Here is a 17,202-nt window from a genome sequence, read left to right as displayed (position 1 = left end):
TCTCGACATACTTCTGCAATATGGCAGAGATCGGTCTAGATTTGGATATAGCTGCCATATAGACCGATCCCTCGATTTAAGGCTTTGGATCCAAAAAACGCGCATTTATTGTCCGATGTCGCAGAAATTTAGGACAGTGAGTTGTGTTAGGTCCTTCGACATTCATCTTCAATTTTTCTCAAATCGGTGCAGATTTGAATATAGCTGCCATATAGACCGATCTCTCGATTTAAGATTTTGGGCCCATAAAAGGCGAATTTATTGTCCGATGTCGCAGAAATTTGGGACAGTGAGTTGTGTTAGGCCCTTTGACATTCATCTTCAATTTTTCTAAGATCGGTCCAGGTTTGGATATAACTGCCATATAGATCGATCTCTCGATTTAAGGTTTTGGCCCCATAAAAGGCGCATTTATAATCCGATTTCACTGAAATTTGACACAGTGACTTATGTTAGGCTTTTCGACATCCGTGTCGTATGTTCTAAGCATCACTGGTGTCCATGATACTTAGAACAATACAGCCTCACTACCTACGGATTTCATAAAGAAGGGAATATTTCCTATTTTCCTAGAATATTTCCCATTTCTCACAACATGTGATATGCTCCTTCATACCTGTGTTATAATACATAGCTGACAAACTCAGAATCCACTTTATCTTGCATTTCTGTCATGCCAATGGGAAGACCCAGAAAAAAAACACCCACACACTGCAGTGCACTATGATATCTAAAACTAGTATAGGAAATGTAAAATACCCAATATTTTCCTAGTCATTCATAGAACAGAACAAAAGTGCAAACATCGCCCTCCGAATAGACGCTACCACCTACTCTACCTACACTCTTCATTGATACTTGTTGTAGCTACTCGCTCGTTCACATGTTGTTGGTTACCTTTTCTGCAGTCCCCGTGGCTATAAGTTCTTTATGACAAGAGCAAAAGGTATTAAATGGTTTACACGCTTGCATTTTGGATATTCTATGACCCTAAGCGTATATGTGTGAATAAATGTCAGTCTCTGTTATTGTGTGTGTGTGTGTTCTCTATCTAGGCGCGTAACTGATTGTTTAGTAAAATCTGGAATGCCTTTATCTGCCAACTGATAAAGGTACTGTTTATTTGCTTCATTTATCTACACTTAGAGAAACAATTGATTTGATTGATTTGGAAGAAAAGAGGTTTTGATTATTGATGTTTGATAAATACCGTGCGAAGAATAGGCTAGATAGTATATGACTGTATGCACTGAGAAAAATGTATCCAGCTTAAAACTAAAATAGGGCTAACCGAAACCTAGGAAATTAAATCTTATCAAGGTCAAATAACTAAGGAGAAAAGCCTACCACAAAAAAACCATTGAGCGAACATATAGGCCGATCGGGACAAGAATACAACTACTATGATAATTCCCATGAAAGGGGATACTTCTCCCATATCAATGATTGCAGTGCGCTTAACGTTTTAGCTCAATGATAAGGTGACTCCCTTGTTTTTGCCGAGTCGGAACGACACACAGTTGGAAAAGAAAAGTTAGAGTTAACATAGAACTCTAAAATTTTGCACACAGTTATATTTGAGTGTAATATAGAAAACAGTGGAGTTTGGTCCAAATCGGTCTATAACCTCATATACATAGCTCCCATGTAAACGACTCTACCGATTTAATTTCCTGAGCCTCCAAAGTTCGCAATAATTACCCGATTTGTCTGAAATTTTACATGATGACATCTAAAGGGTGATTTTTTTGAGGTTAGGATTTTCATGCATTAGTATTTGACAGATCACGTGGGATTTCAGACATGGTGTCAAAGAGAAAGATGCTCAGTATGCTATGACATTTCATCATGAATATACTTACTAACGAGCAACGCTTGCAAATCATTGAATTTTATTACCAAAATCAGTGTTCGGTTCGAAATGTGTTCAAATTTTGACAAATTTTGTTCAGCGATGAGGCTCATTTCTGGTTGAATGGCTACGTAAATAAGCAAAATTGCCGCATTTGGAGTGAAGAGCAACCAGAAGCCGTTCAAGAACTGCCCATGCATCCCGAAAAATGCACTGTTTGGTGTGGTTTGTACGCTGGTGGAATCATTGGACCGTATTTTTTCAAAGATGCTGTTGGACGCAACGTTACGGTGAATGAACACATTTCGAACCGAACACTGATTTTGGTAATAAAATTCAATGATTTGCAAGCGTTGCTCGTTAGTAAGTCTATTCATGATGAAATGTCAAAGCATACTGAGCATCTTTCTCTTTGACACCATGTCTGAAATCCCACGTGATCTGTCAAATACTAATGCATGAAAATCCTAACCTCAAAAAAATCACCCTTTATTAAGAGTCTCAAAAACTACCGCAAGTATGGTCCAAATCGTTCTATACCCTGATATAGCTCCCATATAAACCGATGTTGTTGTTGTTGTTGTAGCCACATGTCTATATGTGAAGGTGACCATCCTTATCTAGCTTCTATAGGTGAACAAAATTTTTCGGGTCCAAAGGACCTATCGCCGTGGGAACATTATGGCCATTGGTTTTTGAAAGGCGCCAACAACTCGCCTTGTCATATCAACCATTATAGGCACTCAGTATTTATGCTAAAGCCGGCGCCACCCGGCCTCTCACTGAGACTCTCCGCTCCATACTGCTGATTGTCCGCGACTGCAATTGCCGCTACTCCGTATGGAGCATTCCACTATCAGCAACCTGTGGACGCGGCCGGAAACTCACAGCTAAACTTCTCGTGATAACAATGAACACCACACAGATCGGAGCTCAAAGTTCCAGCCTGTGTAGTGCTCATAATTATTCCGTGCCGGGATATAAACCGATCTCATGATTTAACATCTTGAGCCTCCAGAAGGTGCATTTATTATGCGATTTGACTAAATAACTTCTGCTATGACTCTCAGAAATTCCGCCAAGTAAGATTCAAATCGGTAAATAACCTGATATAGCTCCCATATAAATCAATCTCTTGATTTGAGTTAAGCCTAAGCCTATAGAAGCTGATTACGTTAACTTACGACTTTATTCCTGAATTGTGTTTTCTGTTTTACTGATTTCTGGTGTTTATGTTAAGCCTCCGGTGGAGGCCACCGTAGCGCAGAGGTTAGCATGTCCGCCTATGACGCTGAACGCCTTGGTTCGAATCCTGGCGAGTCCTGGCGAGACTATCAGAAAAAAATTTTCATCGGTGGTTTCCCCTCCTAATGCTGGCAACATTTTTGAGGTACTATGCCATGTAAAACTTCTCTCTAAAAGAGGTGTTGCACAGCGCCACGCCGTTCGGACTCGGCTATAAAAAGGAGGCTTGAATCGGATTGCACTCATTGATATGTGAAAAGTTTGCCCCTTTTCCTTAGTGGAATGTTCATGGGCAATATTTTCATTTGCATGTTTAGTTTAGGTTTTTGGTTATTCAGGAAACTATAGTAGAACTTTCCGGCGAACGTTTTTGTAAACTATTTTGATATGCTAGAATACCATTTAAAGGAGTTTTTAACCCTGTTTCCAAAAATGGGCCGAAAAATAATTTTTTTCAAGGTTAGGTCAGGTCGAAAAGAGGAAGCGAATATAAATCCCTCCCATGCCACTATGGACATACCAATAATCGGCTTTTTGTGCACTCTAAAAACTGAAAAGTAACATCAAAAAAGAAGATCTAAGTTAGGAATTGTGTTCTGCTTACAGAATCCCTAATTGTTTTCCATACCACGCACCTAAGTTGGTTTATGCCTGGTATTGTGTCTGCACCTAAGTGCCGGTGTCTGTTAGATGCGAAAGCCGGGCAATGACATAGGAAATACTCCAACGTCTTATCATCTTCCCCGCATGCCCTACACATGCTATCACTTGCCGCACCGATTTGATATAAGTAAGCTCGTAGTCCTATGTGTCCCGTTATGATACCAATAGCTATACTGACCTTCTTATTTCCTTCAGTAATAGCCTCGTCTTCTTACTATCCGGATCTCCTCATAGGATTGCAAATTAGTTCAGAGCGTTCCAGATTTGAATATAGCTGCCATATACACCGATCTCTCGATTTAGGGTTTTGCGCCCATAAAAGGCGCATTTATTGTCCGATTTTGCCAAAATTTGGGACAATGAGTTGTGTTAGGCCCTTCGATATCCTTTTTCAATTTGGCCCCCATCGGTCCAAATTTGAATATAGCTGCCATATAGACCCATCTCTCGATTTAAGGTTTTGTGCCCATAAATGGCGAATTTATTGTCCGATTTTGCCAAGATTTGGGACAATGAGTCCAATGTAGCCGAAATTTGGGATAATGAGTTGTGTTAGGCCCTTCGATATCCTTTTTCAATTTGGCCCCGATCGGTCCAGATTTGAATTTAGCTGCCATATAGACCGATCTCTCGATTTGAAGTTTTTGGACCATAAAAAGCGCATGTATTCTACGATTTCGCCGAAATTTGAGACAGTGAGTTGTGTTAGGCTATTCCACATCTGTTTGCAATTTTGGGACAGTGAGTTGTGTTAGGCCCTACGACATCACTCTTCAATTTGGGCCAGATCGGTTCAGATTTGGATACAGCTGCTATATAGACCGATCTCTCGATTGAAAATCTTGGCCACATAAAAAGGGCATTTATAAACCGATTTCGCTGAAATTTGACACAGTGACATCCATTTCGTATATGGATCAGATCGGTCTATATTTGGATATGGCTACCAGAAAGACCAATATTTTGTTCTTCAAAATTGAACAATGACTTGTACTTATTAGACCACTCAATGTCCATGCCGAATTCCGTCCAAATCGGACCCTATTTCGATATAGCTGCTATGGGGAATAAATTATGAATTTTTCACCGGACTATGACGAAAGGTGGTTTGCATATATACCCGAAGTGGTGAGTATCCAAATTTCGGCCCGGCCGAACTTAACGCCTTTTCACTTCTTTTTTGTTGGAGGACGGAGGCTACCTTGGCACAGTCGTTAGCATGTTCGCCTATGACGCTGAACGCAAGGGTTCGAGTGCTGGCGAGAAAATGTTCAGCGGTGGTGATCTCCTCCTATGTTGGCGACATTTGTGAGAGATAAAGCCATATAAAAATTTCTCTTTAAGAAGGCGTCGCTCTGCGGCACGGCTTTTAGGCTCCGCTATAGAAACAAATCCCTTATCATTGAACTAAAATTTGAATCGGACAACTGTCACAAATGTCGCCTCCTAATGTTGGCGACATTTGTGAGGAATAAAGCCATGTAAAAATTTCTCTTTAAATATGTGTAACTCTGCGGTACGGCATTTGGGCACCGCTATAAAAAGAAATTCCTTATCATTGAACTTAAATTTGAATCGGACAACTCTCATTAATATGTAGGAAGTTTTCCCCCTATTCCTTAAGGGCATATTTGCTTAGCTTTGCTTAGACATAAAAAACTTGAGAGTTTCGCGGTGCATATCAGCTCAGAACCTTTAATTCCAAATTAAATCGGAACCGTTGCTTGGTATCCCCCATCATGAACTCTTATAGAGGCAAATTCATTACCATTTTCCACGAATTTGGCCGAAATTTCACACTCATCGCTTGCTTACCCATCTGCAGGGTATTACTAAGTTGGCAAAAATCATATCTGCAAAATTTGAGAAAAAGTCACTCCAATCACTTGGGCTAACTTTTCTGCAAAAATCTAATTTTTCTCAATTTTTCGCTGAAAATCATATTTCATTGCAAGTTATTATTAAATTTAAATTTTGGCTGTAGGCCCTTATCAATTAGCATTACTAAATAATGCCCTAAAGCATTTCTAGCATTTAAGCCTTTCTTGGTGCAAGGAGTAGCCAAATAGTAATCCAATTAAATCATTAACAAAATATTTGGGTCTTTGTTAATTTATTTCGCTTATCAACATTTTACTCTCATGCCTTGGTGCATACTTTCGTGGAACACAAAATTCCAACAAATTCAAGATAAAATTGTGGGCGTAGTTTGTTGATAAAAATGGTTTTGGTGTTTTTTGTTCATTGCATAAAAATAAAATTTACCCACTAACAAGAAATTCATTGGAAACTAAAGGTGGCAGTGTCTGTAATTTTATCTCTCTACCACTGGGGGTAGCTGTATCTGTTTTTTCTGTTGTTGTTTACACAAAGGTCATACTAACCTGGTTCTGGGGGAGTTGCGACTCCTATGAGAAAACACTGCTAGAAAGTTAAATGGTGGCTGGTTGGTAATTATTAAAATTTTTTTTGTTTTTTTTTTATTTTTGAGTTTTTATTTCTTTTTTGACTTGTGCCAGATGCCTACGATACCATGGAAACCTCTTCGGAATTGGAATTCAAATCGATAACCATCAATCATGGCCAATATAATATGGAGGCTGATGAATTCAAATTGGTCTTCATTAATTCCGCGGATTCGGCCTCTTCCTGTCGTGATGAGGAGGAGTTTGAGGATTCGAGCAGCTCTACCAGCTCCTCGTCCACTCACAACTGCAGCAGCATAGCCTTAGACGATTGTGATTGGGACTATTTTGAGCCCTCTATGATTAGCACCAGCATTACCAAGCATGTGCTCTACTCACCGTGTGGCTCGCCTTTGGTGACTAGAAGAAGATTGTCACGCGATCATGTCAAGTCTAGCGACAGCACCGGCTCACCCATGGAATCGCCTTTAATGTATCGCAAGCAATTGCTATTCGGCCCTAGGGTAAGGGAAAGTGATACGGGCACCGATGAGGAGTTTCTAATGCAGGGAGAGAGTTCCAGTTCGGATGGCTATTTGACCAGATCATCGGTTGGTAGCCGGCCTCAGCATCAGATGAGCATGAAGGCCAGAATTAAGACCAGATTCTTGAACAAGGATCATTCACAGCATCACCATCATCAGAAACATCATCGCTTGAGCTCTCCTAGGAATCATAATCAGACCACGGACAGCTGCAGCTGCGGTGCAGCGGCTGCCAAAAACAATCAGCCACGTTTCGACAGCACCCAACCCCAATATGTACCCATACCAGTGCCGGTGCCCATACCTGTGCCCATGTCTGCCTATCCCTACTGGCAGGCCAATGAGTTGCCAGCCCCCTTGGGCTTGGGTGAGGATAGTGATCAAACTAATTTGTGTGCCTCTTTGCAAAAGCTTTGGTGCACAGCCCAGAGTAATCTACCCAATCCTGCTGCCGCTGTGGTAAGGTCCAACAATTTGCAAGCTGCTGCAGCAGCAGCTGTGGCAGCCACTTACCAGAAGTTGGCGGCTCATGGTAACGCTGGCACTGGTGTCATTAGTGGTGGTGGTGGTGGCTTTAAGTCATCGGCACCCGATCTAAGTTCATCCACCTACTCTTTGGTGGGTATGACACAATCGCACTGTTCCACCTCTTCCGGTTATGGCACCACTGGAGGCAGCCTGGAAACCTTATTAAATGTGGAAAAGCTTACAACAGCTGTCGCTACAAATGCTGCCGTCACCGATGGGGCAAATGACCAACGTCGTCAATATCAGAGGCAACATAATAAAAACCACCACCTCCAGCTTAAGCAACATGAAGACAATGACAGCTACCCAAGTCGTCTGTTGGGCCAAACCGAAGGCGATGTTATCGATGAGTGCTGCCTTGCTCTCAAGTGTGCCGCCACCGCTACCACCACAACACCATCGCCACTATCAACCACTTTAGACAATAACAGCTCACCACTGACAAAGGCAGTCAGTTGTGATATACCCTGCCTGAATACAAGTCGTCTTGCGGATAACAATGAACGCGTCGTGGCCGTTGACAATGATGGTGTTAGCGATCAAACCTTTTTAGGCTACTGCTGCAAAAAGGCAGCACGCGGCGGTGAATTTCGGGATAATCGTGCAAGTGCAAGTGATGATTTAATATGTGAAAGGCCCCAGGCTTATAAATTTGAAGAGAATTTCAATATATCATTAAAAAATAAATGCCAAAAAAGTACAAACAGCGTTGAAGAAAACGATTTAGAAGTAGAGAAGAAACAAGTTTGCCAACCGACAAAAACTAACAACAATAATAATAGTAACACCAACAACAGCAACAACGACAATAACAGTGATTACATATTCACCACACCATCGGTAAACAACTTCCAGCCATCAACGACCAGCACCGACACCGACACCACCACCACCAACACCACCACTACATCAACTCCCATTTTAGCTTTGGCCAACATAAACAAACGTAAACAACTCTCGCTGCTGCTGGGAGAGCCATGTGCCAACCAAACAAATGAAGAGAGCCCGAATGTGTTAAACTCACCTTTGAACATTGCCTGCCAGGGAATAACGGCAAATGAAACACTGCGCTCTAAGGCTGATCAGAATTTGAAACGAGGTGGCAATGGGCAAACAACGCATAAGGAACATGGCCCCGCATGGCTCTACGACAATTTGGCTAAGCGGCAAGAAAATTATGAAAAAGCTGTAAAGCCGGTAAAAACTTGTTCAACCACCACCACTGGCACCACCACCAAATCTATTTGCACAGATGTTTTAGAGCAGCAAACAGAAAAAGAAGGTGCGACGACGACGACAACGGCGGGGAGTGCATTACAAAGCTGTGGTAATACCTTGTCATATGTACAGACAACACCACCTGCATTGGTGTTACCCTCAACGCATTTGGTCAATACGGCAGGCCATGGCAGTAGTAGTCAAGCTTTTAAAGAAAATGTGAAAAATCGCACAATGTCTATAACCACCCCAGCGGCAGCAGGTAACAAAAATAAAAACTACAACAATAGCAGCACAACCACAACAAATCCAGTGCAACTTGTACCACCAGGTGTAGTTGTTGAAAAATCATCAAACGTAACGGTATTGGCATCGACCAACCAACAACAGTCCACAGCAGAGGTGGCAACGAAAAGCCAACAGACATTGATAACGGAAAGTAATTTAGCGGCTATTAAAGCAAAACGTTCCAAGGCTATGTTAAAGTCACCGAATAAATCGGAAAAAGATAAAGAAGAGAATCCAACTGATCTCTCTCGGACAGATACGGTGGAGGAGGCGGGCTATTTGTTAAGTGATCGTTTGCAATTTTCCCATTCCTCGGTAAGCTCTTCGGGCTCGTCCAATGAAGATGATGACGGTGTGCAAAAGGAAAAATCCGAGGAGGAATATTTGTCGGCCTCCCATTCCAAAGTCGCGAAAAAGAAGAAAAGAAAGTGTAACAACAATAAACCCATTAGACGTAGCTATAACATTTTGCCACCGGGAACAAACTCTGATAAGTCCGCGGAAGCAACCGAAGAGGAGGAAGTAGAAGAGGAAAATAGCTCTTCCTGCTCCCACAAATCAGAGAAGAATAATGCTAGTTCCTCTCTCAGTTCGCCCTCCAGTTCGGAGTCAGTGGATACCGATGATACCGGAAATGTGGCCGATCGTCGACCACGCAAAAAGCATTTCTCCAAGGTATTTGTGGTGAATCGTAAATCGCGTAGATCTCGTTCTATGGCCCCCTCGGGTAGTTGTAGCAGTGCTTCGTGCACCGAATCCTCATCGGAGGCGAATCTTGAGGATTCTTCCGATAATGATACGGATACAGAGCGCAGTCATTGTGGCGTGGTCTTGCGTTGCATAAAACTCTTAAACGAGGACTCTTCGGGTAATGAGAGAAAATGCAAAGAGATACGCGATTCTTTGCATGAAAGTGACAGTTGCAGCGATTCAAGTGTGCATGATTGCAAGCGGCATATTGATGAGGGCGAAGAAGAAGAAGAAGAAGAGGAGTCATATCAAGATAATGACAAAATACCAGCTGACATTGACAACGAAAGTGGTGCTCTGGCAAAACACTCATCCTCAGAATTGGCAAATTGCATTTTTGTTGTTGGCGGTCAAACAGATGATGATAATGGGGGCATTGTCTTGCAGGCAATGCGTTCAATTAGCAATGAGTTGCCACTACAACAACAAAGTTTCTTGGATCATTATGATGATCAAGATGATCATGATCACGGCTTGGTTTGTAAGAAAGTGTTAACTCTGCCTCGCGCCGCAAGTGGAGCATTGCAAATTTCAGCAAATAAATGTTCAGAAAGCGAGCATTCGCATGCCAACACAGCAACAAATGTATGGTCTAATGCTTCAGTGATTACAGACCCCAATGCTTCATCTTTCACTTATGCTTCGCCACCCCCAGAGGAGGATGTATGCGAGGAATTGCATAGCATTTCCAATGATGTTAATCGTCTATTGGCTTTGACCAAACAAAATTCCCAGCTAGAAATGAAATTGGAAAAACTCAAACGCGATGTAGAGGAAATCAATCAGGATCACTTGAAGGAAAATAAAAACTACTCCCCAACTTCCTCGGCCACATCTACTGGTTTACCTTCCTTGGAAAATGAATATGTTGAAGGCATGAGAGTACTGAACACTACAAAGGCTTCTTCGGCGTTATCGATTACTAATGAGGAACTAGGCAACTTATGTCACCCCATGGCCATCAAGGAGGAGGAGAGGGAGAAGAAGGCATGTAAAACACTTGTGGCACAAGAAATTCCCGACAACAACCAAAACAATGTTCTAGGTGAGTGGCCAGCCACAACATCGTCATCATTACAAAAGTTAGCCAAGTCTGCATTGCCGCCACCGCCACCGCCGCCGCTTGAAAATGAAAAGTTGATGGAAATACCTGTCACCTCTTATGAAACTGATGTGGCAAAGGAAATGAGCAAAGACAATACAGCAACGACTCATGGTCTTCAGCAACAGAACAGCTTGGATACCCTTCCCCTTTTCGGTTGTAGCTTTGATGAAGATTTTAAAGTCAACTATGTGGTACACCATAATAATTCACATCATGATGACGATGAGGAAGACCATTATGATGACGTTAATAATTCCTGCGATGACGCAGACAACGACGAAATTGTATGTAAAGAAAAAGAAAATCAAAACAAACGACAAGCTGACAGTGCTTGCACTACTACTACTACCTGCAAATTAACACAGCCAGAACAGGTCGTCGGCAGACAAAAGGCGTTAACCATACCGAAAACAACAGCTGCTGCTACTTCTGGCGACTCAACTGTTACGGTTATGCTTAGCAAAGAATTAAGCCATAGACTACAACAAAAACAAACAACGAAAAAAGAAGAACTCAAAAAAGAGGAAGTAGCAAAAGAATTCACTGAAGCATGCAAAACAAATGAAATGCTAGATGGCGGCGAGTGTTATATTATGGCTGGTAAACAAAAACAAGAGAAGAAGCAAAAAGAACAGCAGCAGAGCATACCAACCATGCCAAGTAATTTCACAGAATACTTTATGGACTCATTAGAGAGCCCTCCTTCCACACTTGATCGTCATCATCATCATCATTACCAGCATCGGCAACTAACAACAGGTAGTCGAGATTCATTAAAGTTGGCAACCCCCTTCGAACAGGTATTACTCTTGCAAAGAGAACCTCTGCCAACAGCACCAGCACTAACATCAACAACAATGGTGAGCAGTAACAGTGTTACTGTTAATGCTGACGCTGCTGCTGCTGCTGCTACTACTAATGTGTGCTCAGAGATCACCATGCCTTCGTTGGATAATGTCGTGTCGAGTGGTAATATTTGCGCAGAGTATGCTGCTGCAACAGTTGAAAACGAAATTTTAAACGAGAAAGACGGTAAGAGATACGATCGGCGGTTAAACGATAAACACGAAGATATCAACAAAGCGGCGGCCATAAACAAAACGGAAAAACAGAATACAAGTAAAAAATATAATAGTAGTAATAACAACAACGACATAGAGAGTGCTGGTGTTGGTGATAGGGTTAATAATAGTAAACCCTTTACAATAAATTGTGGTGAATATTTTTATCAACAAGTAGAAGAAGAAGGAAAACAACAGCAAATGCAAGAAAATACACAAGTGGGCCATAATACAGATAATAACAACGAACCACAACGACGTGTTACATTAGCCAGCGTTTTAAATACAAACAGCAATAACAAAAACGATTTTGCTCTTAACCACAAGATTGTCAATCACAATCATGACGATGGTGCAGCTGACGTTAAAGAAGGCAACGACGCGTACGATAATGACTACAACGACGATGATGTTGTAGCGGAGGAAGAAGAAGACGACGACGTGTTCGGTTTCCACAGCATTAAAAATACGCGACTATCAAACAAGAACAGTGCTAAACAATATCCCCATGAGATTGTTGGCAGCTCAACAACAACAACAACAGCTACAACAAAAACAAGTGCAAGTGTTTATAATGATACTGCGACAACAACGGAGTTGACGCCAATAGCAAAATCAAAATATCGTAGTGCCCATGTAAATAATTCACCAAATTCGTTATCGGCCAAATATCGAAGTTTGATAATGATAACAAAAGATCAACAAAGACCAGAACAGCAAATGCCAAATAAAGATAAGAATTTGTCAAATGTTGAAAGCATAGAATGTGAGAAAGAGAATAAACAAGATAATAACGGTAACTATAGTAAATGCGATAGTGATCAAGAGCAAGAGCAACAAACGGGTGGTACAAGTGCCGAAATAATTCAACAAATGTCAAAAATAAATCAAAGTAATAACGACAACGACAATAAAAAAACAACAAATGATAACAGCTTTGATGTTGGTGTTGGCGAAGGCAACAATGAATCATCGTTAGCCGCAAGATTTTTAAAAATATCCTCCACAGCAAATGATTTAACCAAGTTTTCCCCGACTTCATCAACATTGGGCGCAGAAAGTGAACCAGATTCATATGACCCCAATGCCAATGAATTTTCCCCAGAGGGTGATTGCAAGAAAGCCATATGCCTGGAAGATGGTTTGGCCGATGATGACTCCTGGGTGGAGGAGCTAAGCGATCATGGTGGTGACATTCATACAGAGGATCTTTGTGATCTAGATGACGATGATGATACAACGCCCACAGCCACCGATTCTGAGGATGGTGATGATCCCCATGCCATGGGCATGTTTTTGGATCGCGAAGAGGAATTAAGGGGTTATCATCGTACTGCCATTGATTTTACACTACACACCATTGTCGAGGAGAGTTGTGAGGAAAGTGAGGGAGCATCGCTGCGCAGTCACAACGATGAGGATGATTTGGATGACAACGAGCGTAGAAGACAAAGGACTCTGCAGCATCCTCATCGTCTTTCGGCCTCGGAATTGGAAAGATATTTCTTCTTCGATCTGGCCGATGGCAAGGGTTTAAGTTCGATTAGTACCCGGGAGGAAGATGTGGGCTCGGAAACGTCCTCCGTGTCCTCCGAGGGTCTGGATTCCCTAGGGGTGCCCGATGAGCCCTTCAATGATGTTAGCCAAGCCGTTGAGCTGGCCTCTTCACGTTTGGAGAAATATTTCCTTTTGGATTTTATGGGCTTCAATGGCAGCAGCAGCGGTGTTAGTGGTGGTGGTGGTGGTATTGGAGAGAAACATAACGATTCCGATGAGAGTGGTAGTGTGGGCAGTGATAGTGAGGGTCATCCCAGCCCCAGTCAAAGAAGAAAACGCGTCTTACGTTCCCGCACTACACCCCGATCGCACAATTCCTCTTTGGATAATTTGCTTATGAGCGACTCGCAAGCCAATGATTCTTTGGACAGTACCCTGATCACCTCCTCCAACCAGGATATCATTAATAGCTCCGATTCGGAGAATTGTGATGACACTGTCTTGCACAATAGCAGTGCCTCGGAGAGAACCTCCGATGGCACCGATACCATGAAACGTAAGAAACAGCTAAGAAAACGTCATGATTCTTTGGATGAAAAGAAATTGCATGAAGTGCCCAACGCCAATGACGATATGGGTAAGTCATCGAGTCTGGAGTGTCGCACCCCCACACCGGGTTCCATGCAAAGTTCGCAAACGAAAAAGCAACAACACCACTCCCGGGATAGTGGATTTGTGGGTAGCAACGATGATCTGCTGAAATCGCCCGATAACGAAAATCCTCCCAATACCATCACACGCAATAAGTCTCCCAATACTCTGGAACAAATCAGCGAGGATAATGAGAAAGTTCTGACACCCATACCCACGGTGCGTTTAAGCATAGCAAGTGACAACCACCCGCTTAGTTCACACTCAGAAAATGTGCATAAAAAACATACCCTAACACCCTCAACATCTGCCACCTGCTCTACGAATTTGGTACGCAAGGATAGTTTCAATAATTGGAGTTCCGATGAGGAGACCAATCTCATGATGAGCAAAATGAGACAGTTCTTCAAAACTCTGGTTGTGGCCACGGCCAATGCGCAACAACAAAACTCCGCCAATAATTCCAAATCGACAACGCCCAATCAAACAACTCCCATATCGGTGCGTCGCATGAAATCGCGTCCCGCCACTTTGGCCTATTTCGAAAATGAGCTGACGCGTCTTATGAAAACGGTGCCGGGTATAAATGACGAACAGGTGCGAGAAATTGTGGAATATCTAAGCAGTGAGGACACATGGTCGGATTCCTACGATTCTTCTGACTATACCAGTTCCGATTTGGAAGGCAGCAGCCAGAGGAGGAATGAGCTAAAGCAGCAAATTTCGGCCAGTTGCCAACAAATTATCAATAAATTTGAAAAGGATGAAGAGGGCGATCGTGGCGATGGCGGCCTGTTGGAAGATGTGAGAAGCGCTAATCCCGATACCGCCTTGGTGTATCAGAAATTGGTGGCCTCATTTTCCAAAATGGCTGTGGAAAATGCTACCAACCCAGCCACAGCACCTGCGGCAACCACCAACTCTGGTAGTGCAGAAACAAAAGAGGATTTAGCAGCGCCCAGTGTTTTGGGTGGTGGTAGCACGTCTCAACGGCCAGTTGCCACGGCAATGGAGGAAGATCGCATCTCCACGGGCAGCAATCGCAGTGCCGAGAGATCTCCTCAACTTTTCGCCCGTGTAATGCAGCACATTGGCACCCGCCTTGTGGCCCTTATGCACGAAGTTAGCAGCGGTAATGATACGCATGGCACCAACTCGCCCATGCCCTCACAGCGTTACAATCCGCACAAACGCCTGCAGGCCAAGATATCGGCTACCACCACCGAAGACGAAGAAGATATTAACCCCGAAGATCGGCCTTCGAGAACTCCCCAATATTTGCATCCATCGCATGCCTATGCCCAACATCACCTCTACTCTCACACTGCCACAAGAAACAGTAGCAGTGCCTACAGCACACAAGACGAAGCCTACAATTTGGCTCGCAGCAAATCACACGACCTATTGCTTGACTCAACTTCCTCATCAGTGCCCAGCAGTAGCGGCACGGGCAGCAACTCCGCCAGTGGTCAAACCCAGGCCGGAGCTGCCCACCATCGACCACATCATCATCAGTCCAGCAGCGGCGTTAGCGATACCGCCGGCGAGGAGTGTGGCGTGGCCAGTGACTATGAGCGCTTTTCATGGCGCGGCAGTTTTGAGTCGGCATTACTGGCTAATGGCGATTCCAGAACGAAACTCTCTCAACTTGACCGTGACAACTCATCGTCTGCGTCCGCTTTGGCCATTGCAAAGCGTCGTTCTGCAGGTGACCTGTTGTTCAATCACAAAAGTCTGAGTCGTGAGCAATTGGATCGTGTGCGTTCCTGTGGCAGTATCGGAGGTGGTGATGAGCATCATCATGTTTTGGAATCGTCGCCGGCCAAACCTTGGCTCTCCTCATCCAATGATTCGAAGGATGCCAGACGTTCCAGTGTGCCGGATGCCATCTACGAAACCGACTCCTCCACCTCCGACGATGACTGTCAACCATTTGCGGGCACACGCTCAACACTGCCACGCAGTCTAATTGGTGTGGCTCAAATGTCCACCACGAACTCATTACCCCGCCTGCCCACCACCACCACAGCGGCCGCGAGTGCAGGAGCCGGTAGCAGTTCGTTCAACAGCAGTTTGGGTGCGGCAGCAAGTTCAACTTCAGCGCTGCCCTCAGGTGTGTCGGCCACCTCAACACCCATATCGAAATCGCAAAACTCGCTCAACTACCCAACACCCTCGAACAGTGCGAAGAGTGCACGCTATCGTCCCACCGGCCTCAAACCTCCTCATCACAGCAATTTCGGCCTAAATAATGCCAAAAAATGTACGCAATCTCATGCTCAGGCATTGCAGCAGTTCTTGTATCCAAAACGCGATGCACGCAAGCGTTTAAATATGTCCATGGGTAAGCGCAAATGTTTATTACTTTTTTTAATTATGTTTATAGTTTAAGTTTTAATTTATTTGTTTTTGTTTTGGGCTAGGGAGAGTCGGCTTTTGTCTTTCTCCCTCTCTTAATTTGGTCAGTTTTTTTCCGCTGAGTTTGGGCCATTGCCTTGTGGCGTTGGGGTTTGTGCGTATTAAGGGCAAGTTGTTTACTTGTTTTTTTTTGGGTGGGGGGAGATCTGCCGGGGGGAGGCTTTTAAGGTGTAACCCCCACACACAGGCGTAGCCAACTCACTTATAATTCAAATGGCCAAATAATGTTGCTTCCGCAGCACTTCATGCCATTTTGCGTAATGTACGCCGCTCAAGGGAAATCACTGATATCAGCATAAATTTATAAATTTGTAATTATAGGCAAACTATATGGGCAAAAATCGAAAATATTCGTTGTAGTTCGTTGGTTCAAAGTACAAGTTTCGCTTTTTTGGTAAATTTTAGATATTGAAAAAAGACAAATAATGATTCCCAAAATACATCTAATGACTACGATGATTGATGAAATGAGTTTCTTTTTTTGTTTAATGATAGAACAAATATGTTTTCTTAATACTTTAGCATATGGTAAAAACTTATCACTTCAGTAAACAGCCGTTAAAAAATAGTTAAAAGTTGGGTGAAAGTTGTATTGGTTGCCCAAAAAGTAATTGCGGATTTTTCATATAGTCTGCGTTGACAAATGTTTTCACAGCTTGTGACTCTGTAATTGCATTCTTTCTTTTGTCAGTTATCAGCAGTTACTTTTAGCTTGCTTTAGAAAAAAAGTGTAAAAAAAGTATATTTCATTAAAGTTCATTCTAAGTTTTATTAAAAATGCATTTACTTTCTTTTAAAAAATCCGCAATTACTTTTTGGGCAACCCAATACTATTTTGCAAAAACTGAATCGTATTTTACATATTTTCGATTTTAATCGAATGCCAAAGATTTTGTGATCTGACTCATTAAAAAATGTGGATGAAGACCCTTAAAATCCTCCCTATATCGTTAACTGCCGGGCAGGGTTTATGGAA

At 42.9% G+C, this 17,202-nt stretch overlaps 1 protein-coding gene across 5 annotated transcripts in view; it reads left to right on the top strand.

Moving 5' to 3' along the window:
* Positions 1-17,202, top strand: part of LOC106088861 (uncharacterized) — a 431,599-nt gene that overhangs the window by 335,439 nt on the left and 78,958 nt on the right. For 4 of the 5 annotated variants that reach the window (XM_059362966.1, XM_059362965.1, XM_059362964.1 and 1 more), the window contains one exon: positions 6,280-16,152. The exons of the other annotated variant lie outside the window; for it this stretch is intronic. In XM_059362966.1, the coding sequence (XP_059218949.1) occupies positions 6,280-16,152 (9,873 nt within the window). The remainder of the gene's footprint in view (positions 1-6,279; positions 16,153-17,202) is intronic. 5 annotated transcript variants of the gene reach the window in all.

This window comes from Stomoxys calcitrans, chromosome 2 (genome assembly GCF_963082655.1).
Source record: "Stomoxys calcitrans chromosome 2, idStoCalc2.1, whole genome shotgun sequence".
In the NCBI taxonomy this organism is placed as follows: Eukaryota; Metazoa; Arthropoda; class Insecta; order Diptera; family Muscidae; genus Stomoxys; species Stomoxys calcitrans.
The sequence above is the reverse complement of the archived record's forward strand: the minus strand, read 5'-3'. Positions and strand labels throughout refer to the sequence as shown.